The sequence below is a fragment of the Panicum virgatum genome, chromosome 4K, assembly GCF_016808335.1.
Source record: "Panicum virgatum strain AP13 chromosome 4K, P.virgatum_v5, whole genome shotgun sequence".
Classification (NCBI taxonomy): domain Eukaryota; kingdom Viridiplantae; phylum Streptophyta; class Magnoliopsida; order Poales; family Poaceae; genus Panicum; species Panicum virgatum.
In genome coordinates, this window is record NC_053139.1 from 9104396 (window position 1) to 9129591 (window position 25196).

Here is a 25196-nt window from a genome sequence, read left to right on the forward strand (position 1 = left end):
CCTAGCAAACCTTCGAAGGCGTTTTGCTAACTACCTTGCATGATCGTACTAGGTGTTTTGGTGACTGCCTTAAAGGGTCATCAGTCAGGTGTTTTGGTGAACGCTTGCAATATTGTTACTTGTACATACCCTAGAGCTTAATTCAGCTAGTGTTGTCCTACCAAAAATAAAATTTCCCTCATCAAAAAATAGACAAGTCTCATCATATATAGAGCACATTCATCCCATCTCTAAAAGATAGGATAGGCACATCCTTTAAATTCCACATTGTTCTCCACAGTGGTCATATTTATATATTTTGAACATAAAACAATAGCGATAAATAATACATTGATACGGATAAGAAACATGTGGTGGCAAGTAACATATGCATGCAAATCATTTATGCCTGCCACAACATATGCAAATCAATTATGCATATGCCTGTCACTTTCTCTGCAGGGAAAGTATGATGATTGAGTACTTAGTATTATCCTCCCTCTGAAGGTACCCTGCTACCTTCCTCGTAAATTCTTCGAAGAGTGTCTCGATCATGAATTCACCAAAATGGATCACAAGCAAAGTTTCCATGACTGCCCTTATGCTCTTTGCGATGTTCACTCCACTCTGAATGCTATCTAGCACGTTGTTGTCTTCTGAGTCATTGTAAGGATCCCAATTCGACCCAAACAAATTGATGCGATTAATGTCAAAAAGCCCGCTCTGATTAATCACTTTCTTAACTTCAGCCACAGATGCACCATAAATTTGTAAATTGAAGGAGTTCAGTTTCTTCTGGTTCACGAGATTCTGTTACAAGATATCCAAAAATCACCTTATTAGTTACACAATTAACGTTTTACTCTAAAAAAATCCAAGCAATCATAGAACAGTAGTAAACTGGCTCTGGTTGCTACATTCTAATATTACTACACAAAATTTTTGACCTATTATACTACACATGGACATGGATAATGCGTTTGATAGATGGCACAGATTTTAAAGAGTAGTTAGATGTATGCATCCGTAGTGGTACTACTTTTGTTCTGAGATCGATATACTTGTTATCCCCATGCAGCACATAAGTTTGTGGTGTGTGAGAGTGAAATATTTTCCATTCTACCCATCATGACTCATCTACCTTCTCAACAAGAGACTGAAGAGATTGTGCGAGAAGTTCATAAATATAGTTCATACTGCCACTGTATACATCATCCTCCTTCCTGCCAAGAAACGTTAGCACCATTTGTCCGCCAAAAGCTAGTTCTTTGTATCGTAGCTCAAGGAATAGTATCAAGTCCTGGAACTGCTCCTGGTATAGTTCCACTACTGATGGTGATGTGGTCTTTGCAATGTAAATGTTCCCTTCATTGCCATCTAACACATAGGAAACTGAAGGGCAACATCAACAATTTTAACGGTCATTACGAAATATATTCATAAATTCCAAGGAAAAAGATATGCAAACAGGAAGATCTATTCATAAATACCTGGGAGTGCCAGTGGAGGCTAAACGAAGAGTGAAAGAGATGGACACTTTGGAAAGGAAAATGTCTGGTATAGTAGGACCCACCGACCAAGGTAACCCGGTAATATAGAAGGGATGCAGTATTTTTCCCTTATAATCTGCTACGGTTAAGTTCTTGAACTGTTCAAACGACTGGAAGATATGGTTGAAGTCGTTGCCTGGTAGATCATTCAGGAAGAACTGCAGCTCCACTGGATGGCCCCTCGTGGCATCGATCACCTCGGAGAGGAAGATGAGTGTGTTTCTACCTGAACCACAGCCTAAGTCACAAACCACCAGATTCCGAGAGAGGACAGCAGCGCATACTTGTGCCACAGCCTTCTCAAGCACCGGTTTAGTTTCAACCAAAGCTTTTTGCTAGGATTCAGAAAACAGAAAGAAAAAAAAAGGTAAGGACAAAGAAGAAAGCAGTAGTAGCATTACTTGTTCATGTCGGTTCAGAGAGTTTTAGGTACAAACTTGATGCCTGGAGTTGTTGACGTAGCTGGTTTCTCCATCTTCATTCACCATGTGGAAGTCACTCTCCATCCTCATAGCTTCTCTAACGCTAAAGATTCAGCACACAGAGCAATGGAAAGTACTGCACCCCTCCTATATATGTAGGAAAATTTTCCTTTCCTGAAAATGCAGAGCCACCAAATGCGACCGGACTGGCCAAATTGGTGTTTAGTTTCACTGGAACGGCTGCTGGTGACGGCCAACGGGCCAAGCGATTGGAACGAGTAAAAGTTATATGCTAGTATTCGCGTTGGAACGTGTGCCTCGAACGACTGCTGGCGACGTTCTCCTGGGCCTTGTTTGGAACGTTAGCTCATGGCTAATTTTAAAAGCTAATATTTAGCTTTGAATTAGTAGGCTAAGAATTAGCCCAATATAGATTGTTTGGATCCATGGTTTAATGTCCATCTCCTCTCTCCCATTCTCATGTCTAGATGTGTGTGCATATTCACATTTTTGTGGGGACTATACAAAATTAATCCTATTATCACCTTTTGGAGGGGCTAAGAATTTTGGGAGGAATAATCCACTTTAGTCCAAAATTATTCCACATATTTAAATACATAAGAGATAATTTGGTGCTAAAAAGTGAAAGATAACCATTATCACTATCTATCCAAACAGGCCCCTGGCACCGTCGCTGCAAGCAGATGACACGCATGCAGCAGTAGATGGCTGCAGACGAACAGAGCATCAGGGGCGGCGCCAGTGGTCAGGGCTGCTCCGGCCACACTAACAGCACAGCGACAACTGAATAATGGCCTTGTTTGGTTCCGGCTACAAACTAGTCCGCACGTTTCCCGCGAGAAATATTATATACATAGAGTACTAAATAAAGTCTATTTGCGAAATTTTTTTAGGGATGAGTATAACTTTTTGCGACGAATCTAATGACGGTAATTAATCGATGATTGGCTACAGTGATACTACAGTAACCATTCTCTAATCACGCGGTCAAAGGCCTCATTAGATTCTTCAGGGTTCCTAGCGCAGGGGTTCTGGAGTTCGTTTTGTAAACTGGATTTGTTTGACACCGTAATTAGGGGGACTCCTATATATCTTGTGGAAGATAGATAAGACATTTATCTTTAAAGTCCATTTAGCTCAATTAGCTGCTGCGAATATGTTTAATATTTTGAGAGAACTAGCTCAACATTTTTCATAAACAAGTTCAACAATTGATTTCAAATTATTGAAACTGTAAAGACGAAATGTTGAAATTGGAAGCACAGAATGTTGAAAGTACTAAAACCGAAAGTTGAACGGGCGCTTCTTCTCTTCGTGAGCTGGAGCTTTCTTCTCCGGCGATCTAGGCGCGATAGCCGTGTGAGGGAGGCGGCGCGGGCGTAGCAGTGCACGCTCGGCGAGCAACGGCGGCAAGCAACGCGGTGTGGGGGAGGCGGCAGGCGGCGGGTAGCAGCGCGGCGGGCGGCGCAGGCGGAGGCAGCAAGCGGCGGCATTGCTTGGTGCAGGGGAGGCGGCGAGAAAGCGGCGCGGCAGGCGGCGCACAGGCGGAGGCGGCGCGCAGGGCAGGCTGCGTGCAGGCGGCGCGCGGGGTGAGGAAGGTTGGGGAAAGAGAGAGGATGCTAGAGTTTGGATGGGATCCAACCACTGTAGTTGTTTGCTCGAATCTCAAACACTGGAAGGTGTGGATGGAAAAAAACTTCTGGAAGATGTGTATGATCCACGGTAATTAGCGGTTAAAATTACTACATTTCCTAGCCTAGCCTAACTTAGCCTAGCCCAAACCAAACAGGGCCAATACATTGCGTTACGTATGTGGCCCAAACCAAACAGGGCCAAAAAAATTCCCAATAAACATTTTGAAACACTTTAGAATGTTCCAAATGTTTGAAACATTTCAAAAATATTTGGAAACAGTTCAAATTGTTCCGAAACATTTAGATTTGTTTGGAATCATTTCAAAAATCTTCAAAAAATTGTTTACACGAAAAGTTCCCAATAATGTTCCGAAACACTTAGGATGTTCTAAATGTTTGAATTATTTAAAATTTGTTTGGAAACAGTTCAAATTATTCCGAAACATTTAGATTTGTTTGGAATCAATTCAAAAGTGTTCTGAGAAATTGTTTACACGATAAATTTTATTCCGGAACATTTCAGACTGTACAATATATGTTGTTACAATCTTCCGAATGTTTGAAAACATTTGTTCAGATTTTTCAAAATCTTGGAACATTTCATAATGTTTCGAAATATTCAAATTTGTTTGGAATCATGTTCTGAAGAATTGATTATACGGAAATTGCACAATAAATGTTCCGACACACTTTAGAATGTGACGAATGTTTGAAACATTTCAGAAAATATTTGGAAACAGTTCAAATTGTTGTGAAACATTTATATTTTTTTGGAATCATTTCAAAAGTCTTTTGAAATTTTTTTTATATGAAAAGTTCCCAATTAATGATCCGAAACACTTTAGGATGTTCTGAACGTTTGAAACATTTCAAATTTGTTTGGAAACAGTTCAAATTGTTCCGAAGCATTTAGATTTGTTTGGAATCATTTTAAAAGTGTTCTGAAAAATTTTTTACACGATAAATGTTGTTCGTGAACATTTCAGTGTTCCAAAGAAATTGGTAACCAAAAAGTTTCCAAAAAATGTTAGGGAGTGCTGATTTGCTGGGGACATGCCGCAGAAACCAGTTGATTTGCTATCGCTCGGCGCGTGCTGCAGCAATCCAAATCCACCACAGGTGTGCGCGTCCTCCTCTGTTGGTATGAAATGGGAAAATAGTGCGCACAAATAAAAAATGATTGCGCGGCTTTAAAAATTATTTCGAACTTTTTATTTGAAACATTTTTTTCAAATCTTTAGTTGTAGTCTTTGCCACAAGTTCATTAACAATAAATATCGTTCCAAAATATTCCTAAAAGTTCTGACCTCTAAAAAGTGTCCCCAAGCATTTCAGAATGTTTCAAACAGGGAAATTTGTTCAAACTATGCAACAATAATTCTTGTTCCAAACCATTTGTAAAAGTCCAATCCTATAAAAACACGTTCGCAATATTTTTAGAATGTTTTTAGACATAATTTGGGCTCCTTGGTTTGAAACAAGGAAAATCATTCAAAACTATGTGTTCCAATCTAGACAATTAGAGCATCTAACGTGAAAAGATAGAAACAGTACATGTGGATGGAGCCGCGCGGATTGCTTCTGCGATAGCACATCTCGCATCGGCTTGCGCGATAAATATAATTAGCTGGGGGCATCTATATGTAGCGTGTGCGACTGCAGCTGCCCTCATCATAGAAAGCTAGTCCAGTACGAAGTACATGCGATCCAAATTCAAAATCCAAATAATATTTTTCACAACATAAAAAAATATTTCAAAAATATTGTTCCTAAGAAGAAATGTTCACCACAAGAAATATTGTTCTGAAGATAAAACAAAGTATTGCAAAAATAAAATTAAATGTTCTAATTAAAAACAATGTAAAATGATCTAGAAGGAAAAATATTAAAAAATATTTTTAAATGTAGTCAAGTGTGATCTAGTTTTAAAGATCTCAATACAAGGATCACTATGGTGTAACCAAAAATTGATTTGGATAATTGATTTACGAAATAGAGAATTTCTTAGTTTGAATATATTCACGAAATCCAACAGACATGCTACGGCCGCATCAGCGACTAGCAAGGAAGGCTATCACGGGATTACATCAATCCTAAACTGCCATATCTGGAGTTGCCTAATATACTCTAACACGAACTCCGGTCAGTTCGGCTCATTCGCCATGGACAGTTACCAAGGCAATAGTGATCTCCACAAGATGTCGCAGGGAGGCAGGTGCTCATCGTCTCATGGTTCAGGAGCAGGTGATAGGCCACCGGATGGTGGCGATGGGATAGCAGATGATCCGGTCCTCTACGCGGTCAGTGCTGCCTCGTTCGTGCTGGCGTTCTGGGTCACCGTGGCGTCCATGATTTTCCATCCAGTTGGGGAGCATGTAATCCTCAAGTTAGCGAAGATTGTGTCATGGTGCTGTCGGTAGTGATTCTGAAAAAAAGAAGTAAAGCACTCTTCTGGTCGGGGTTAGAATAATTCTTGTGGCTGTTGTTTAGGCCTAGCTGTTTTTCCGTTCAGTAGTTGGCGCATGGCCGTTCTGCTGGCTGTGAGCGTGTGGTGCTCTGACATGCGCTGCGTTCGCATGGGAGCGCGTCGTGCGGCATGCCTGAGGCGTCTGGGATGGCTTTCGCTGAGGAGAGGCATGGCGTGCATGTCTGGGTTATGGACCCGGTCATTAGCAGTGTTTGTTTTCCTTATATATGAATGAATCAACAGAAAATCATCCATGTTCGCGTGAGTTCTATTATTGTGTGTGCAGGAGCTCGCCGGCGTTGCGGGTAGCGACGAAACTCCGGCCAACTCCGACAATGAAGCTCAGACTTCAGAGTTTGAGAAAGCCACATCTCGTTCATTTGTAACCGTTGAAGTTTCAGAGCTTGATGTCAATGCGTGTTTGTATGAATATAGAGAAAGAGAAGCAAAAGGTGAAGAAAGAGAGAGTTTCAGAGGTTTCAAAGGTTTTGCGCTACACAAGGTTTTAGTCTAACAGACGCCTTGGTCCTAAATTACTAGTCGTTTTGGCTTTTCTAGATATATTTATTTTGCTATACAGCTAGATATAAACGATTAATAATTTAGGACGGAGTGAGTAAATGTTAAACCAGCCACTACTACGAAAATCATATTTGCAGTTGGTTTGTAATTTGCTTATTTATATTGGAGTCGGATGTGCTAAAATAATCATGACAGAAAAATATATCACCGTTGGTTCTATAGTACAGCTGTAAAAACGGATCGCCAGGCATAATTGTATTATTACCGTCAATTCTGGCCATGAAACAATCGTGATAACTGATAACCAAGCCATCAGTGAAAATGGATTCATAATTAATTTCTAGATTCACATATAAAATGTTGAACTCGTTTTTATCTGGAATGACAAGTCTTCACGGATTGGTGAACTATTTTTTTTTAAAAAAATATGTTTAAGTATGTGTTCAAATACAAAATCATAATCTTATAAAAACGATTTTTTATAAAAAGATTAAAAACAAATGAAAAGGAAAAAATAGATTGCACTTATGTGTTACAATCCATTATTGATGGATTTTGCAATAACAGGAACAAAGCATGATGGTGTAATCAGTTATCGTAAAACAATTTTACCTAACAAATAAATTCTCAACTTGCAATTCATTACCGGGAATAATGTACAAAGTCTGTACTGATAAATTTACAAAGACTTCGAATTTCCAAGAATGCACACAAATGAAGCCTCTACACAGAAGTGAACTAGATAGCCTTTTGCACTACCCCTCTTCTATATACGCAAAAATGAATGTACCTCAAAAAGACGTTTTCAACGGACTATAGGGGGGAAAAGCATAGATGTATCGCACCCACAACTTACTCCTTTATACATCCGGCTTAAAGAATGAACTACCATGTGCAGAGTACTCTCATAACCGTCATTACTCAACAACAATCTCCTTTGCCATGTCCTTCTTCACGATAAGCTTCCCATCTTCATCCCTGGTGAAAAGCTTCTCCATCAGTGCGTCCCAGCTGGTTCTTCCTGCAGATTTCGGTTCCGTAGTTGTCTCGCTATGAGTATCAGAGGGTGGTGCAGTGCTACCATCCTCCAGAATTTCCTCTTCTGACAGGTCGGCAGCATGAGGAACATCCAATGTCTTTGCTCTCTGGAGGGCACTCTTGTGCTCATCCTCAAAACTTTGCAACCTCTCCATCTTTTGCTGCGGAGGTGGAGCCATTGCATTCTCACTTTCCATCATTAGCTGCGACAATATACAGATGTAGACATGCAGTCATAAACAAATATTCGCTCTGTGGAACTAAGCAAATCAGTGCTAGAACCAATGGCAAATTCCAGCTGATGTGCATGTCTGAAAATTTTGTTTGCAATCAATTCATCCTTTTTTCTTCCAAGTTAATTCAGTACTAGCAAAAGCTAGAGCATCTCCCATGTAAACCATAACACACAAAAAAATATGCAGAAAAGAGAAATTACAGAAGCAAAAGGCAAAGATGGCGAGGTCTTTTATGGTACGTAATACTGGTCCATATACTAGTGTTTAAAAAGAAGTAAAGAACTAGTATATAAACATCTGACGATTCAGGTTAATTATATACTCCTGAAAAGTTCATTAGTAGTATAGGTAGTATACGTGAGTAATATAGGTAGTATACGTGAGTAATATAGGTAGTACAAGGGAACTATGGGAAAAAAATATTAATGACATCAAGATTCATTTATTCGGACCATCTTTCTAATTCCATATCTTCATTTTTATTTTTAACTGAGAAATAATTATAAAATTATCCTTAATGATGAAGTGTTGGCCTGTCAGTGGTGGTATTGTGTGCCGTAAAAGACCTCAATATGGCGTGGCCCAATCTCAAAGATGTATGCCCCACTTCAAATTTGCTAATGAAACCTTAGGTACTATAACCACATAAATCCATAAAAAAAATATTTCAAGTAGAGTTTTGCACTGTTCACTTGCAGACCCTATGGAAACCAAACATAACATTTGCCAGGTGTTTGCACATCCTTTTCATTTATCAAACAGTTATTGATTACTAACGCAAATAATAAGGAGACTAATGCTCCAAATATTGCTATAAGATTACAGGCTTATCCTGCATGTGCATCTTTCTTGAATTAAGAGGATTTCCTTACAAAATTACCACGCATGGTTAATTTTCCTTACAAAATTACCACACACGGTTAATTTTCCTTACAAAATTACCACGCATGGTTAATTTTGGAGTACTCAAAATTGCATACAAAAATAGATCTTACAGGGCTACAAGCCATTTGGCCATCCAAAGGTGCCGGATTTACTAAGTGCTACTTATGAAATATCAAGTGAAGCCTTAATATTAGTGAAATTTTGAAGGAAGAAGCAGCAAGGTTTAACCTATAAACCATTGGTCCAAACCTACATCAGACCAGTCTATTCCTTGCTGTGAGCTTGTGGTTGCTTTAGTGTGAAATATGAAATTTTCATAAGTGTATTTACCACAATTATTTTCCAAAAGAAAAGAACAGAACAGCACTTTTTGGTCAGTGGTGTCATGAAACTTGATTAAACCTGCCAGATCCAGATTCATTATTCAGTTCACCTCTAGGCTCTAGCAGCATTTTGGACCACTTGAACAGAAAGGGGTAATGGTTTTTGCGACCTTTCACAACAGGTTTGTTCCATCTCTAAATGAACAACAAAAGGTCCCAATTCCCAAGGTCTCTTGAATGTTACAAGAGCAAAAACAACTTTGGTTTCTAGTACAAGATAGGTGAATGCAAGGAATAACTTCACAGAAGTAAATTCAATTTCTCGATTCCTGTTTTAAAAGGAGTGAAGATGGCACTCTGATTCTGTGACTCGTAGGGATATGACTATATTTTAATGTAAGGACTTTATCCATAGCTGCTTGGAAAAGACGGTTTGGGCTGTTAGATAAGTCTCATATATGTGTGTCCATGTATCTATCTATATTACTAGACAGGGCTAGGTATAGCCTCCCCGGGGTGATCTCGACCACTGATGGGATCACATAGTGGTTTTACTGGCCTCCTATGGCCACTTAGTAGCATATTCTTTAGAATATGCCATTGGAGTCTATATCCTGTGGCCTCGAGGCTATGAAGGTGGCGGCCACAACAGCTCCCGCTACCCCTTTGCGGCTGGACGCGGCGGAGGTGACCGACTCGAAGGCCGACGCGCAGATGGCGCTGCAGACCACCAACGTGCGGGTGGTGCTGCAGGCGTGCGACGCGCGGGTAGCGCTTGCAAGTGTCGGCAAGCTCCCCGAGGACGCCCGGAGCCTGGAGGTGGAGAGCGACCGGCAGCGGCGGTTGGACCGCGCTGGCCGGCACCGACAGTTGGACTCCAACCTCGACTCCGTCCTCGACTTCGACTTCGGCCTCAACTCCATCCTCGACTTCGATCGCGACCTCGACTCTGCACGGTTCCACGAAGGTGAGCTGGCACTACGCAAGGCGACTGCTGCTCGGGATCGCGAAGCCGAGCACAAGGGAGACCGTACTTTGGACCATGGAGGTTTTGGCCGTGGTTTCGACCACGTTGGACACGACAACCACGGCAAGCTCCGCGGCAGCAAGGAGTGGGTACCCCTCACCAAGCTCGGACGACTGGTGAAAACCTGCATGCTCTGCAAGGTCGAGGAGGCGTACCTTCACTCGCTCCTCATCAAGGAGCACCAGGTCTTGGAGACTCTGGTCCCGGGGCACACAACGGCGCACCGTGAGTTGCTGGAAGAGCACCGCGAGCTGGAGGTCGATCAGCGGCGAGGTGGATCACGCTCGGCAGCGACAGTTGGACTGCGCTGACCGGCGGTTGGATCGCGACCGCAACTCCGACCTCGGCCCCGACTTCGACTCCAAGCCAAAGGTGCAGACAAGATGTGCATGGAGCGGAGGCACGCTGAGCTTGGGCTCGCGTGGCTTGGACTACGTCAAGACTGAGTACTTACTCAACGCACTCGGCATCCACTCCAGAGCCGACCCAGGGCCTATATCCTGGAGCCTCACCGCTTGGAGCGGCACCCTGGCCAACACTGCTCCCCTCTCGTCCAAGCCGTGTCCAAGGACTGCCCGCGCTGTGACCAGGTTCGCGACACGCCGTACGAGTAGGTCGAGCTGGCTCTGTTCCTGTTGGATGGGAACATCGAGCTTCGCCCGGTGGCAGCAAAAGGGGAAGAGAAAGGATCAGACTTCTCTCCTCCGATCAGACTTATCTCCTCCAACAACGACCACCACCGCTTCCTTCCACTTTGACGACCCAATGCTTCGTCGTCGACTACATCCACCTTGAAGCATCCGGGGGAGTCGTCGACTCTTCTACAGTGAGTCTACCTACTCCAGCATCTGAGTCGCCATTGACCCCGCCGAGTTCTTCACCAGCTTCGGTGGGTTCTCCACCAACGCCCACGATGACCTCCTCGTGATTCGGACCACTATGTGAGACTTACGGGGAGATTGTTAGATAAGTCTCATATATGTGTGTCTATGTATCTATCTATATTACTAGATAGAGCTAGGTATAGCCTCCCCGGGGTGATCTCAACCACTGATGGGATCACACGGTGGTTTTACTGGCCTCCTGTGGCCACTTAGTAGCATATTCTTTAGAATATGCCGTTGGAGTCTATATATATGTAAGACTACCCTTTGGGCTTTAGGGGTTGAGAGAAATCAGATTATTGGGCCAACATGGGCAGAGTTTTCCCTGTTTATCCATAGGGCAAAAACGTGGTTCCGCAATTTGTAGTTCAACCCAAGTCAGTACATATCATGTAGTACTTTTTTATTCTTAAACTAGATTAAGTGCATTGACGTATCAAACATAAGTACACGATCACCTAGATTTAGCAACCAGACAAATATGCCATCAACATGATGCTACATCTATTATCTTATTATTTAGTCAACAAACGGAGCCTCCACGTTCGCTCTCAAGGCCTAGAAATTCTCACGTTAATCGAAGAAAAATAGAAAAATAAAACTTACCCACCACTGCCATTACGATAAAAATTAGCCTAAAATACCCCTATGCCTAATTAAAAATCACCCACCAATGCCATTATGAAAAAATAAATATAAAATATCATTTAGCTATGTATCAGTTACAAATATATATTATTAATAAAAACTAAAGCTAACAACAATCAATCAAAATAAAATGAAAATAAGAATAATTATCTGCATAATATTATTAAAGCTCAACAAATCAAATTGTTATTATAGGTAGATCATAGTTGAATTGTTTTAATCAACAATAAGACATAATTTATGATAATGAACAGGATGATGTATGGTAAAAAAATAGCAGAACCTTTAATTAAGGATACAACAACATGCAAATTTTTGAATTTTCAATACTATCCGCGCAAATGCGCGGGCTACACGCCTAGTTTAAAGAAAAAGGAAAGGCTTATGGAAAACTGCTAAAATAAACTGGCAACATGTAGTGTAACGTGTGTATACCTCTAAAGCCTTTTGCGATTCTCGCTCGATCCAAGCAATAGCATGATCAGAAGTGGTACTGCATGATAGCACAACATGCTCAAATCGTCCTTCCACAGGAATTGCAGTTTTGACCTCAGGTGGGAATCTTCCACATCTACAGATGAGTAGTACTGTAGTCATTAAACATGTGAAAGGCACTTCTTGTGTACAACAATACAGAAATTCTAGGAAACATATCCATTGTCCAAGATTTTTTTGAGTTTTTCTGGCCATGATGGATATGAAGACTGTGATGTGGCAACATACGTACTAACACTAACAAATTCTCATGATAATAAACCAAAATCCTATATTACCAATAATCCCTAACCAGTTTACGTGATGAGACAGCTTGCTAGCTGTAACTAACCAATTTTGAAATATCCTATATGTACTAGGCTTCTGAACTCTACGCCATTTTTCCTTAGACTCCAAGTTCCCTTTATCTTATCATTGATCAGCAGAAACTACATACAAGAAAGTCAAGGAAAAGAATAGTACACTTCATACAAACGATATATAAGACTCGATCAGAGATAAAGATGTCCCTCTAATTTTTGTCCTATAGAAGATATCAAGCTTCAAACTGGGCTGTCATTTGTCATTCAAACGATATATGAGAACGCATGAAGTTCATATTCCTCTATCCTTGTTAGCTGTGAAAATCCGTGCCCTAATACACAAGCAAACTTAAACTGTGGTTCTTCTGCTAGAAAAGCCAAGGCTAAAATCACTCGGTTAAATCATGGAGAAAAAACTGATGTAACTATTAAAAAGAAATAGGTTAGAGCTTACTTATCCTAGAAGGGCTGGTTTAATATCTATAGTATTTACAACATAAACAGGAAAACAATAAGCAGGTACCATCTAAAGACACTATTTACCTGCAAAATTTCCTCTCAACGATATGGTACATTCGCCCAGGAGCATACAATCTTCTTGGATCCTTGAATTTTCGCTTGTCTTGTTTAAATGTATCTCTCAAGCAAATGAGGAATAGCAAGCAGGGCAAGCTGTCCAAAGTATAAAGGCCTGGTGAAAAATTCGATCACACATGCAGTATTTTTAATGAAAGAAGCAGAACTACATAAGCATATGGAGAAAGTGAATCAGATCAGATTACCAGAATATAGACCCAAAAATGTACTCAAGTGGTGTTGGTGTTCTTGGCAAAAAGTCATCCTGGAAAAGACATGTAAAGTTAGGCAAAGACTTCAGGTGAGACTGAAATGCAATTAATACCAGAGATGGTAACATTCAACTGACAACATAGGACTGGTTGAGTTTACGTTCACTTATTCAGAATAAACAAGACAGCAACGGAGCAACAACCAATATTAGCAGTTGCAGGCTTGCAGCACACACAAATCCTATACTATATGGACAAGTGCGCTAGCAAAGTTTCTTCAGAAATAAATTAATTCGACTTCCTGTACAAAACAGATTAATTGTCTACTCAGGAAATGAGGAAAACAGGGATCAATCTACTCGTAAAAACTCTTCTGCTCCTCAAATTAAGCATTGCATTTGATGAACAGCAGATGGCACTTAACCGCCACTGAACAACCTTTCTTCAAGGCACAACTGTAGCCAGATTGAATGATGGGATTCCTACCGTTCTGTACAATCAAACTAGTTCACCTTTCTCAGACATTCCCAATCAGGTAAAACAAGCAAAGCACATTTGACCAAATTGCTCGCCCCCAGACCATTCGAACAGGGCAGCACCCAAATCAACAATCTGAAACAGCACGGCACCACCACCTTAAAAATGTTAAACGCGTCCCCGTACCTGCAGCACGACAGAGTTGATGACGTCCGCGTACTTGACGGCGAGATTGAGCGACATACACCTGGCGGGCGCGAGCGCGTAGCACTTGATCCGGCTCCTGGGTGTGTTGTCGAACTCCTTGCGGTTGTTGACGACGAGCACGGTCATGAGCGCGGCGATGCCGGAGCCGAGCGAGTGGCCGGTGAAGATGAGCTTGTACTCGGGGCCGTACCGGCGCAGCAGGTCCCGCAGCGTCTCCGTCTCCCGCTCGAGGATGAACTGGGCGGCCTTGAGCAGGCCGTGGTGCACGTAGCCGCCGTCGAACATCTGCATCCCGAGCTTGTTGTCCATGAGCACCTGCGCCGGCGAAGAGAGTCCGTCAAATAAATCTCGCGCCTCTCTTTCGGAAGCCGGAAGGAGAGGAGCAGCCTCCGCCCATTTCCCCAATCATCAACCAATTCACCTTGTAGTCGGCGTTGCGGACGAGGTTGAGGCCGCGCACGGCGAGGACGATCTCCTTGTGCGCCTCGTCGACGTAGATGAGGTAGGGCGGGCAGCGGTTGCCGACGTCCTCGTAGGTGGCGCGCCTGACGATGCCCCTGGGGTCGACGCCGGCGTACCCGCGGCCCGGCGGCGCGAACTTGGGGTCGCTGAGGTCCGGGTCGTAGTTGGCGAGCACGACGCGGCAGAGGCGCGGGACGGGCTCGAACTCGCCGGGGGTCGCCGGCGGCCACGTCTCGCTGTCGTAGGCGCCGATGTAGGTGAGCCGCTTCCACGCCCACCGCGTGCACCCCAGGCACACCACGCACTCCAGCCCGCAGCTCACCGACATGGCCGACGGCCCCCCGAGCCAAGGCTCCCCCCGCGGTGGCTGCGCTGCTCGGCCGGTGGTCGCCTCCTCGGCTGCCTCCGACTGCGGCGGCTGCTGGTTTGGGCGTCCTTGCGCGAGTTGTTTATAGATTGAATTTTTCTTTTTGCGGCTTTGTTTCTTCCGGAACCCACGAGCCCGGCGAGCTGGAGTGGGGGCCTCCTGGTGGGGGCGTGGGGCCTTTTGCCATCTTGTGCCTGCCGCGTGAGCCCGGGCAGCTCGCACTGGCCAGTGGCCACTGGCCCACTGGGGGTTCTGGGGCTCTTCGGCTCTTCGCTTTCCTCTCGCGGGCGCTTTCCGGATCGACGCGGCCAGCCACGAACGCGGCGGCGCTCGGCGGGCGTCCAGCCGCCGCCGGAAGCCGTGGGACCGTGAGATCCGGACGGCAAAGCACGGCATCCATCTCGGTCAAACGAAGGCATACAGCAGTTTCCTTCTACGAGCGTTGCGAATTGCAATCGACGTCGAATCAATTTACCGCGGGGTCGTCAAGTAAAGCCTGGAAGCCGTCGAGTGCCATTTGTTTCGAAGCACGAATAGAACGAGAGTTGAACTAAGATTTGTTCGAATCCCTGTTCAGTTCTCGACAACATGGTCGATTCGATTCCGAGCCTGATCGTGCGAGATAATGTTTTGGGCCTTAAACAACGGGGCTGAGCTGTTGAGTGGCTCAAACTTGAAAGCTAAAGCACATGCTGGGTGTAGGTGCGTAGCACTGCAACCAATCATCCTTGCCACATGCCAGTTGAGAAGCCGCCCGGGCTGCTCTGAAACGGTGACACCGGCTGACCAATTATTTCTTTTTTTTTTTGCGAAACGACCAATTATTTCTTTTTGGCGTGTGTGTGTTACCATTCCCGATGACTGATTAACGGTAAGCGAATTCATTTTTTTTTAAAAGTAAGCTTAATGCGAATTGAGAATATGCCCCCTTTGGTAGGAATGAACTGGCTCCAATCCCTCTGCAAGGTCAGACGCAGTTGGCGCGCGCCGTTTGGATGCTTTCGGTGCCATAGTGGCATGCATTATTGATGGGCAGGGGCTCCTCGCTCGCGCAGGTGCATGCCGGGACAAAACAGGTTGTTGCCTTGTTGTTAAGACGTAAGAGAGACAGCGACCCCGAGGTCAACGGTTGAATTGGGGATTTGGGGTGTCCAATCTCTTCTCCAATACAGAGTAGTGCGTTGGTTTTGCTTGGGTTTTTACGTTAGGCCCTGTTTAATTGATGAAAAGATGTTGGTTTCGGTACTGTAGCATATTTCGTTGTTACTTGACAAATAATATTAAATTATGAACTAATTAGGCTTAAAAGATTCATCTCGTACTAATCAGTTAGACTGTATAATTAGTTATTTTTTCAACTGTATTTAATACTTCATACATGTGTCCAAACATTCGATGTAATAGGTACTGTAGATTTTTTTTGAACTAAACAGGGCTTAGTAGTTTTCAAGTATAATCGCGCATGAAACAGGGGATTGACTGACCGCGACGGACGGGCACCTCTGGCCAGGCCAGGCGTACGCGTGCAAAATGTGGAGGCGGACAGCGGTCGGCATTCCCAAACCCCAACAACCGCAGCTTCTTTACTGCCGTAGTTGTTGTCATGGCGTCACGCTTGTGAACACGGATTAATCCCTCCAGGGGCGAAGCTAGATCAGAGAAAGACCCTGGTGCCCGACTTCATCATTTTTACACTAGACTCAAAATTTCCAAGCAAAGCTTTAATAAACAACACTGTAATTTGATTTGGACCCTGGTGCCTGTGCACCACCTTAAATGAAGGTGGCTTCGCCCCTGAATCCCTCGATGGTTCACCGTCAAAAGTCAAAAAGGGTAGACGATGCAAGCGCATGTGTACGCACACACACAACTCTGCTGTCTGCATGTTGGTCACACCTGTCGACGATCGGAGGGAGAAAAAAATGGATTCGGTACAGGTTTGGAAAACGTCCCTCCCCCACTGTCCCACATTTGGTTGCGTACTCGCGTGGAGCCGCCGGTACGGGGGCATTGACGCATTGTGGTTACGACCAGATTAGGCCGGCCGTCGGCAGAGAGAGCAAGAGCATCAAGCAAAGCCGGGAGCGCTTTGGTCATGTGGAGCGGGGACGGAGACCCGCTGTCGGGAGGAGGCTGGGCGCGCGGCCCCACCACGGGTTCCTTCGAAGCCAAGGCTAGATATTAGAAACTTCGGCGCGGTTCCTTTCAAAAAAAAAAATTTCGGCGCGGAACAGGCGCCTTTTCGGCACGAGCGCGTCACTGGAATGCTGGGAACCTGTCGCTTCCATGCTCACTGGTGCGGTGGGGCCGGTCGCTGGAAGTTGATGATAGCTTACTGGGCCTGCACGTGGTGGGCCTTTACGAGATGGGCTGGAAGCCTGGCACGCGGCAACGCTCGTTGGGCCCCACCCACCTTATCAGTGGACCCCACTCAGCGGAGGAAAACGGAAAACCACGCACCAAAAAGAACCCAATCCCCCCGGCGCCCCACACCGAAGCCCGAAGTCCGCAGCCCGCAGCCGCCCTCCCTCTTCTCCTCTCAGGCGACGACTCGCCGAGTCGCCGGCTCGGCTGTCGGCTCTCGCCGCCCCAGGCCGAAACCTATCTCGCCGCGCCACCAGGGGAGAACACCCCCTCCAGGAATCGGCCGAAACCCAGTCACCCAGCGCACCGCACACCTCGTTTCTCCTTCTCCCCCCGAACCACGCAAGCCCTCGGGCGAGCAGGGATATCGCGGACCGCGATCCCGTCTCGCTGCCGGCGGCCGGCTGCGGGGGTCGCGCTGTCACCCCTCGGGAAGATCTCGGGAGAGCCGTTCGCCCCGTCACCCCGTCGGGCCCTCCTCGCCGCGTGACGGGATCGACCCACCCCGGCCCGTCTGCTGTCACCGTCCCGCGGCCGTCCAGATCCCGCAGCGTCCTGCCACCCTCAGGTGTGTGGATCTCGTTTTGTTTTTCCTTCTCCCAAATACCTGCTTGATTTCAGGCAGCATAGGCAGAACGATTGATTCGTAGGTTCTACTAGTAGAACCACAGTTTTCTTCACTTTAGTGCTCAGATCAGGCACTGTGTGCATTGCTGATGAAGCGCGCAAACTAAGGCGGTAGTTAGTTCTGCTAAATTACATTGTATCCTGTACTACCAGTCCAGATTGGTGTGCATTCATGTAAAAAGCGCGTACCCAGTGCCGTAGGCTTCCCGCACTGTGCGGGGGGTCTGGGGAAGGGTTGTTTTTAAGCCCCAAGCCTTACCCACACAAATGTGCAGAGGCCCGGGCTCGAACCCGGGACCTTCCGGTTACATACGGTAGGCTCTACCGCTGCACCAGGCCCGCCCTTCATGTCTTGCTGCAAATTATTTTGGGCCTGTTTGGCAGGGCTTATTTTGGCTTTGGCTTCACCTGTTTCACGCAAACCGAGACACTGTAGTGTGAAGCCGTTTTATAAGCGCCCGTGCTAAAATGAACTAGAAGTCGGGTGAAGCCTGTTTTTATTGGCTTCACCGGCTTTGGCTTCACTAATGAAGCCATTTTGGGTGATCAGGAGTGATGGAATCAACTATATTTTACCACAAGGATAGATAGTAATTACTGCTGAGTGTTCTACTTTGATCATGTTCTCAGGGGTGCACAACATTTGACATAATGACCTTGCTTTGGCTGAGATTTGCTAACTTGAGTTTTAGTCAAAACTTGTTTTGCTGGCAAGTACTGCAGATTTTTTTTTTCAAAGGTCAAATTACATGTATGTATAAATTTCAAGTCCGAGTGTTCTGTAATTACTATCTTCTTCCTATTAATGAAGAAAGAAAGATGTTAGGATATAGGCCTTAACTGCCTAATGATTACAACACGTGCCAGACAAAAGGAGTGATTAGCTCCCTTATCTTGCATTATCTGAGTTTAACTTGTATTGCGGGGACAAATTTGCCCCTATATCACATGCTATTGTGCTGTGCAAACTCTTAGTTTGGAGCGTTTCCAGTTTGTTCGTGTGTGCAATAGGTATTGTAGAGGTTCGGAAAGGTTATTATAATAAGCCTGGTGTTTGTTCAAATTATATATTTTTTTCCATTTTACTTCTATATGCTATCAGGGTACCTGGTACCATGGTATTTTAAAAATTACTGAATTTTTTTATGATGCCTGGTGAGCTTATGATTGCCTTACCAAATTGTTTATGTGCGGAAAGTTGGAGACAAATTTATAAGAAACGTGATGATAAGTGTGGAAGAATAAGGTGGCAACTAAAGTTCCATGTGTCCTAATCGTACAAAGTCCAAGGCTGGAGTTTTTCTTTAAACTGCAAAACACTAGGCTGCATACTTTGTTTATATAATATTAATATCTTAATCATACTTTGTTTAACCTTAAGGCTGTGATTATCTCTATTGCGTCCAAATGTTTGATTGCCTGGTCTACTGTGTTCAACTGAACAATTAAGATACTGAAATTGTTTCTCCTATGCAGGGCTGTGCTCATAACTTTGGGCCTAAAGTTTTTGTCTTGAATGGCAACATCTTTGGATGTTCCACTGGATGATTTAATTAAAAGCAGAAATGGGAGGGGAAGGGGAAGAGGCAGGGGACAAGGAGGGGGTCGAGGCAGAAGTGACGGCCAAAGATTGACTCGTGGCTCATGGCGTGGGCGTGGTACTGGCACCTTCCGTGGAAGGGGACTTGGGGTGCCTTCGCGAAGGCCACTTGGTGTTAATATTCGGTCTTCATCCTTTGCTATTGCCAAGGCAAGCACAAAACTATCACTGTTTTTCTGTATACCTTCAAGAATCCAAATTATAGTAGGTACCTGAGAAGAAGTGGCTATAAATTTGTTAAAAGGGGACAGCCCAATGGTTTTCGATTCAGGCCATATCTGCTACCTTTATACTGTGGAGCTTCAAAGAGGATCCAATGGATTTCTCGTTTCGAAGTACCAGAGGACTGGCCCTTTTCTGCTGAGTATTGGTGGCGAGATATATGTTGGGTTTTGCTGGTTAATGCTTCAAAGTTCAAACTGAAAACATTGTGTCCACTTGTTGTCAGCATGCTGATGGGCCACATATTAATCTGTGGATAAGGCCTTTGATTAACAGAAATAGCACCATTCTAGGCAAATGGTTTAGGGTTTTATGATTTTACTGATGCTATTTGCCTCATCAAGTACCATGGATTGATGAGTTTTGTGATTTTATGCTAATACTTTCTCGTCACAATCTGGACATGCATGAATGGAATATCAGTCATTCAATAAAGCAAAGGATTTTGTTTGGAGACATGATTTGTTTGAGGATAGCATGGTGGCAGCTGGGCTTTCTGGGATAGAATCTGGTACAAAACTGTACATTTCAAACTTGCACTATGGAGTGACAAAGGAAGATATACAGGTAGCTGGATCCTCATATTCGTACTACGATATCTGACAGTCCCATTCATGTTCAGCATTTCTGAAGCTGATGTTAATCTATCAACAATATTGCTTCAGGAGCTTTTTTCAGAAATGGGTCATTTGAAGCACTGTGCTGTTCACTACAACAATAATAGACACCCAACTGTGAGTCTCTCTAAAGCTTGCTTGGTTCTTTTTCTGTGATATATTACACACAAAACACATAGTTTTCTGATACAATTTTTAAATCATATAGTTTTTGAAACTGACACTTCAAGTCTGTCATACTTCTATTTTAAATCTGTTGTTTATAATGATTTTGATCAACGTTTCAAAAAACACTAGGCTCTAGGCAGGCAACCAGGCTCTGCCTAGTGCCTAGGTTTGTAATTTTGGCATATTGACATAGGAAAACGGGGAAATAGGAAATATTGTATATTAACACACAAAAGTGGAGAAAATTGGAAAACGCCTTGGTGCTAGTTGAAGCTATGCTGGATCGCCTAGCTTTGCGTTTTTTTCTCGAACGCGCAGGAGTTGCGCATCAATATATTAAGAAAGAGAAAAGGGGGTAAAGAGCCCCCAGGACAAAAAAAAGGGCCTAGCTTTGCGTTTTTGAACAGAGATTTTGACAAATGATGTTTTTTACAATCTTTCTGCTGTTTTGCATATTCATGCTTGGTTGTTTTCTCATAGTATGTTACAAGTACAAGTCCCTTCTGCCCTAATACATTCTGGAATGTTAATTGCATGTTTAGGGTTTGGACATTGCTTTGATCAGTTATATAAAGTTTGATGGGATGGACATGTGGTCTTACAACCTACAGGAATTTTGTCTAATGCACCATACTAGTCATTCAAAATAGTCCTTTAGTTCCTTTTTTTTTCCAGAGTTCCTGCAAGTGTATTTTTCTTACTTCAGCTATTTTTTCAATTAGTTTATGACGTCTTCTTTTTCCTGGCATATTGCCAGTAATGATCACATGCATCCCACCACCTCAATCCATCTATGGGAAAAGTAAAACCACACATGTGCATCAAACCAATATAATTAAATTGAAATGCATTAAGAATTTGTTTTGTTATCAGGACAGCCATAATTCTCAGTTGTGTATTTAATTTAATTAACCACTTTACAAAAAGACATGTTTGATTGACCAGTCAACCTCTACCTGCCCAAACTTTACAAAGTATTCAGGTGTTTCTGTTAAAACTTAGGACATTTGACATGGTCTCCAATACGACACTTTGACTAGCTAAATCTATAGAAAGAGTTATTGTTAAAATAGAAAGTGTTATTGTTAAAATGTTTTCATGGTGAATCTGGTGAGATCGTCCTTATGTTAATCTATATGATCTTTTAGCTAATGATGGTCAAGACTAAAAAGGGTTGACATAAGAAAAACCTAAATGACTTGTATTTGTATTTATTGACTGGTTTGTTCATGGATATTCTTAAATAGGGTTCTGCCGAGGTGATATTTACCAGGAGAAGCGAAGCTCTTGCTGCGCTGAAACGATATAATAATGTGCGCCTTGATGGGAAGGCAATGAAGATTGAAGTGATAGGAGCAGATTTAGGTATATCTGCTGCTGTTGCTGCACCCTGGATTAGTGTTGTTCCGGGTGCAAGGGGAAGAGGACAGAGAGAAGTTGTAATGATGTATGGCTCTTCTTTGGCAGTGTGGCTTAAATGATGCATTTACTGTTGGATTCACCAGTTGTGTAGTAATTCTAACTTTCTTCCATTTTTTCTCTGGGACATGTCTATTTTCAGGCCTGGTGGAAGTGGGTTTGGTCGAGGTGCAGCTGGCTCATCTAGTTTGCTTCCCGGGTAGGTTCCCATGGCTATATATTTGCTTAGCTCATCAGAATTACAGATCTCACAGCATTCCAACTATGAGGCTAGAGCATTAGAAATGTTACCAAAATAACCATTCAAACAAGGAATCAACTGTTAGTGGTGTTAAAGCAGGTATTTCTTAAAATCTTTAAAATCCTGTGTGGTTGTGGCAGATTTGATCGTTAAAATCATGTTGTGGTTGTGGGCTGTGGATAAGCTTCAGCGTGCCATGTATAAATGGAGCATTCTGCTTGTGGTATTACCACATGGCACATGAGAGTAACTAGCAACTAACTCCATCCAGTGTAACCTGAAGTTTAAGAAAAGTATATTGTGTCAAAAGTATTTTTAAGCTCCCATCTATCATGATTGAGGTTGTCCGAGGATCTTTATTTTATCAACTGGCAGAGAAACTCTGAAGCTATTCATAGTAGAATGTGAGATTCCATCTACAGTCCATGTTTTTCCATTTTGCAGTAACTAACCTTTTTGTAATCATTGTGCCATGTTCAGGTGGAAGCGTGGAGGTTTTGCTCAAAGAGGGGGAGGTCAAGTGCTCGGAGGTTTTACCCAAAGAGGAGGACAAGTGCATGGACGCCGGCGTGGCCGTGGGCATAGTAGCTTTGGTCAAGGCCGTGGACGTGGCTATGTGCGAAAGGGAAACGTGGAGAAATCAGCTGAACAATTGGACAAGGAGCTTGACAACTACCATTCTGGTGCGATGAATGTTGACTAAGATGGTGCATCCACCATCCAGTCACCTTGAAGTTGGATGTATGTTGAACATAAGCTTGGTATTCTGTCAGGTGTGCGCATGTCTGACTGCTTTCGTTGTCTAGCTGGAAGATTAGATTTCACCTGCGATTTCGTGTTTGATGTTTGTCCTATGGATGATACCATAATTGGCTTGTGACAGAATGATGAATCGTGTTTTTCAACCAATTGTAGGGTTTTCTGTTACGTGTTTTCATATTTTCTATAATTCCTACTGTTGTATTCAGTCTGGTAAAATTTGCTGGAGCTCAGAATTTTTAATGGGCATCAGCAAAAATGTTTAGAGACAGCTTGAAGGTGTTATCAAAGCAGAGTATGCGGCAGGACTAATGGTATCTGCGCGGGATTTCTTGGTTTCCAGTTTTCACTAGCATCAATGTAGCAGCCGACACCTGACCGAACTAGGGAGTGTAATTAGAATCTTTCCTTTTTTTTAATGGAAAGTTGTAGTCCTGTTGATCGAGGATTCAAATGCTAGTAGAACAATCATAAAAAGAAATGCTTCTAGAACCAGTAAGTGATAATGAGGTCGACAAGGCTCTGGGCTCGTTGTTAGGGGTATCATAACATAGGAAACAACCATGTCTTCTGCTAGTAACTACTTTGCATTCACATCACCAACAGTATCGTCACAGTTTATCCGTACTAGTAGACAACAATATAGCTGCAAATAAATTCGCCTAGTACCAGCGATAGCCAAGCAGTAAAAATCCTCACACAACTAGTACACAGGAGACATGGTTATTGCTAATGGCAAACGAGCAACCACAGCATTTGCATAACTGTACGTATAGCTGCTTAATTCGCCGGGGCAGCAGCGGAGACGGCGATGAACGCCTCGATGGCATCCCTGGCCATGACGAGGACGTCCCTGACGCTGCCCGGGAGGGCGAGGAGCCAGTTCGTCCCGTCTCTGTCCCTCTCGATGCTCCTCTCGATCTCCCAAGCGTACTCCTGGAGCTGCGCCCTGAGCGCGACCACCTCGTCGTCGAGGGGCTCGAACTCCCTGAGCTGCTGCACCATCAGGTACGGGTCCGGAACCCAGCAGGCCTGCGCCACGGCGGGAGGGGCAGGGTTCAGAGTAGCAGTGGTGGTCTTGCGCCCGGCGTCGGGTCCCTCGACGGCAGCCAAAGCCCTGTTACCCTGCGTCGTCACACGGAATAAAGCTTTTTTATCTTGTTGATGAATGATACATCTTATTGGAAATTTAGTCTAGTTAGAAATGGAATGCACAAGGCTTGCTCGAAACTGACCTCCTCTTGATGAAGATGATGGTGATGGCAGCGGCGGCGGTGGTGGTGATGAGAAGGAAGTGGAGGGTTTGTTGCTGGTGATAGCGGAGGCGGAGCACCCTGGCAGCAGCGGCAGCCATGTCCGTGCGGGCAGCTGGTGGTCACCTGGCGCAGCATCTTCCAATCAGCTCGGCACACGGCGCACTGCCACTGCCAGATCTCCGTCGTCGTCGTCGTCGTGGTGGTGATGCCGGCGGCCTGCTGCATGTTTGCAGCAGACCAAGAACGTAACTGGCCCTTCGATGAAGATGAACTACCACGATCAACGAGTATTTATAGATGGTGACTAGCCTGATGCTAACGCTAGCCGTCAAGCCAAGGCATCACACACCGCGTCAGTTCCCCGCAACCCTCGAGGGGTGGTGATGCTAGCTTTTACCTGCCGGTCGGCTTCACTGCTCGTGGACACCTGCCCTGTTTCCTTCCGGTTACTTCAGTTGGAAGAAGCAAAAAAACTTCAGTTGGAAGAAGCAAGGCTAAGGTCTCTTCGCCTGTCACGGCGTGGGATGCACGCGGGGTTTCAGTACGCAGCCGCACGGCACAACGCGGCGCCTGCGCCTGGAAGTTTTTTTTTCTTCTTTTTGATGGGAAGCAGCTGGAGGTTCTAATGAAGTAGGGCGAGGTATGTTCAGATCAGCCCCCAAATCAAAAAGCTCTTCGCGATCGAGGTAACCTGGATTCGGAAAGTCGGTGGGAAGTCTGGAGATGCCTCAGCGAAGGAGAAAGCATCCTCGCGTCATCTGCGTCCATCACTGTGGCAGATCAGTCTTCGGATGCAGGATTCCTTTTTGCGGCCGACCCCATGTCTATCTCGCCATGATGCAATTTTCGTAGCAGCTCTCTTGGAGGTTTCCAACGAAATTCTGAGCCACCCCATGTCTATCTCGCCATCCCTTCAACCTCGTATTTGTTTGCACTATGTTCTTTGTTGGCGAATTACTAATCACGACCACATGTTTAGAGAAACTTCTGATTGATTACTTGGCGCAGTGGTTAACTTAACCCCGCCTCTCCAAGCCTTGCTGAAAAGAGATAGCGCGTAAGCAAAAGAGAAAATGTCGTGTGAATGGGAGTAGAAAGAGGATACCATGTCTTTTGAGGAGGATAGGAAAGCAAGGAGTAGCTACGTGAATCGTGGTGTGCTGCGGTCACTGCTGATCAAGCAAACGCT

At 44.4% G+C, this 25196-nt stretch overlaps 4 protein-coding genes across 5 annotated transcripts; 1 reads left to right on the forward strand and 3 right to left on the reverse strand.

Annotated features, from left to right (window-relative positions):
- Positions 1–426: 426 nt before the first annotated feature.
- Positions 427–2035, reverse strand: LOC120701856 (benzoate O-methyltransferase-like). The gene is made up of 4 exons (XM_039985667.1): positions 1967–2035; positions 1666–1864; positions 1121–1371; positions 427–789 (listed from the first exon to the last, which is right to left on the reverse strand). The coding sequence occupies exons 1-4, from the start codon at positions 2033–2035 to the stop codon at positions 427–429; spliced, it is 882 nt and encodes a 293-aa protein (XP_039841601.1).
- A 5166-nt stretch (positions 2036–7201) lies between these two features.
- LOC120704679 lies at positions 7202–14821 on the reverse strand. Its single transcript, XM_039989158.1, has 6 exons — positions 14327–14821; positions 13885–14220; positions 13216–13274; positions 12977–13105; positions 12072–12207; positions 7202–7836 (listed from the first exon to the last, which is right to left on the reverse strand). Exons 1-6 carry the CDS (start codon positions 14693–14695, stop codon positions 7513–7515), a joined length of 1353 nt encoding a protein of 450 aa, XP_039845092.1. The 5' UTR covers positions 14696–14821; the 3' UTR covers positions 7202–7512.
- A 2394-nt stretch (positions 14822–17215) lies between these two features.
- Positions 17216–23022, forward strand: LOC120704680 (THO complex subunit 4D-like). 2 transcript variants are annotated; one of them, XM_039989161.1, is made up of 7 exons: positions 17216–17666; positions 19202–19475; positions 19597–20114; positions 20213–20281; positions 21580–21779; positions 21894–21950; positions 22473–23022. In XM_039989161.1, exons 3-7 carry the CDS (start codon positions 19959–19961, stop codon positions 22693–22695), a joined length of 705 nt encoding a protein of 234 aa, XP_039845095.1. In that variant the 5' UTR covers positions 17216–17666; positions 19202–19475; positions 19597–19958; the 3' UTR covers positions 22696–23022. The 2 variants fall into 2 exon arrangements, with proteins under 2 accessions (XP_039845095.1, XP_039845094.1); XM_039989160.1 differs by having other exon boundaries at positions 19971–20114.
- A 252-nt stretch (positions 23023–23274) lies between these two features.
- LOC120704681 lies at positions 23275–24885 on the reverse strand. Its single transcript, XM_039989162.1, has 2 exons — positions 23987–24885; positions 23275–23876 (listed from the first exon to the last, which is right to left on the reverse strand). Exons 1-2 carry the CDS (start codon positions 24230–24232, stop codon positions 23532–23534), a joined length of 591 nt encoding a protein of 196 aa, XP_039845096.1. The 5' UTR covers positions 24233–24885; the 3' UTR covers positions 23275–23531.
- Between the last annotated feature and the right edge of the window lie 311 nt (positions 24886–25196).

Bases quoted from the DNA above. Each gene is read 5' to 3' on its own strand.
- LOC120704680 (XM_039989160.1), top strand. From the start codon at position 19,242: ATGGCAACATCTTTGGATGTTCCACTGGATGATTTAATTAAAAGCAGA. The intron at 20,115-20,212 runs GTAGCTGGATCC...ATATTGCTTCAG, and splicing joins TGACAAAGGAAGATATACAG to GAGCTTTTTTCAGAAATGGG. The intron at 21,951-22,472 runs GTAGGTTCCCAT...TGCCATGTTCAG, and splicing joins TCATCTAGTTTGCTTCCCGG to GTGGAAGCGTGGAGGTTTTG.
- LOC120704681 (XM_039989162.1), bottom strand. From the start codon at position 24,232: ATGCAGCAGGCCGCCGGCATCACCACCACGACGACGACGACGACGGAG. The intron at 23,877-23,986 runs GTCAGTTTCGAG...GTGACGACGCAG, and splicing joins ATCATCTTCATCAAGAGGAG to GGTAACAGGGCTTTGGCTGC.
- LOC120701856 (XM_039985667.1), bottom strand. From the start codon at position 2,035: ATGGAGAGTGACTTCCACATGGTGAATGAAGATGGAGAAACCAGCTAC. The intron at 1,865-1,966 runs GTTTGTACCTAA...TCTGAATCCTAG, and splicing joins TCAACAACTCCAGGCATCAA to CAAAAAGCTTTGGTTGAAAC. The intron at 790-1,120 runs GTAGATGAGTCA...ATCTTGTAACAG, and splicing joins TTCAGTCTCTTGTTGAGAAG to AATCTCGTGAACCAGAAGAA.
- LOC120704679 (XM_039989158.1), bottom strand. From the start codon at position 14,695: ATGTCGGTGAGCTGCGGGCTGGAGTGCGTGGTGTGCCTGGGGTGCACG. The intron at 14,221-14,326 runs GTGAATTGGTTG...TCGCCGGCGCAG, and splicing joins TCCGCAACGCCGACTACAAG to GTGCTCATGGACAACAAGCT. The intron at 12,208-12,976 runs GTAAATAGTGTC...ACTCATCTGTAG, and splicing joins GTTGAGAGGAAATTTTGCAG to ATGTGGAAGATTCCCACCTG.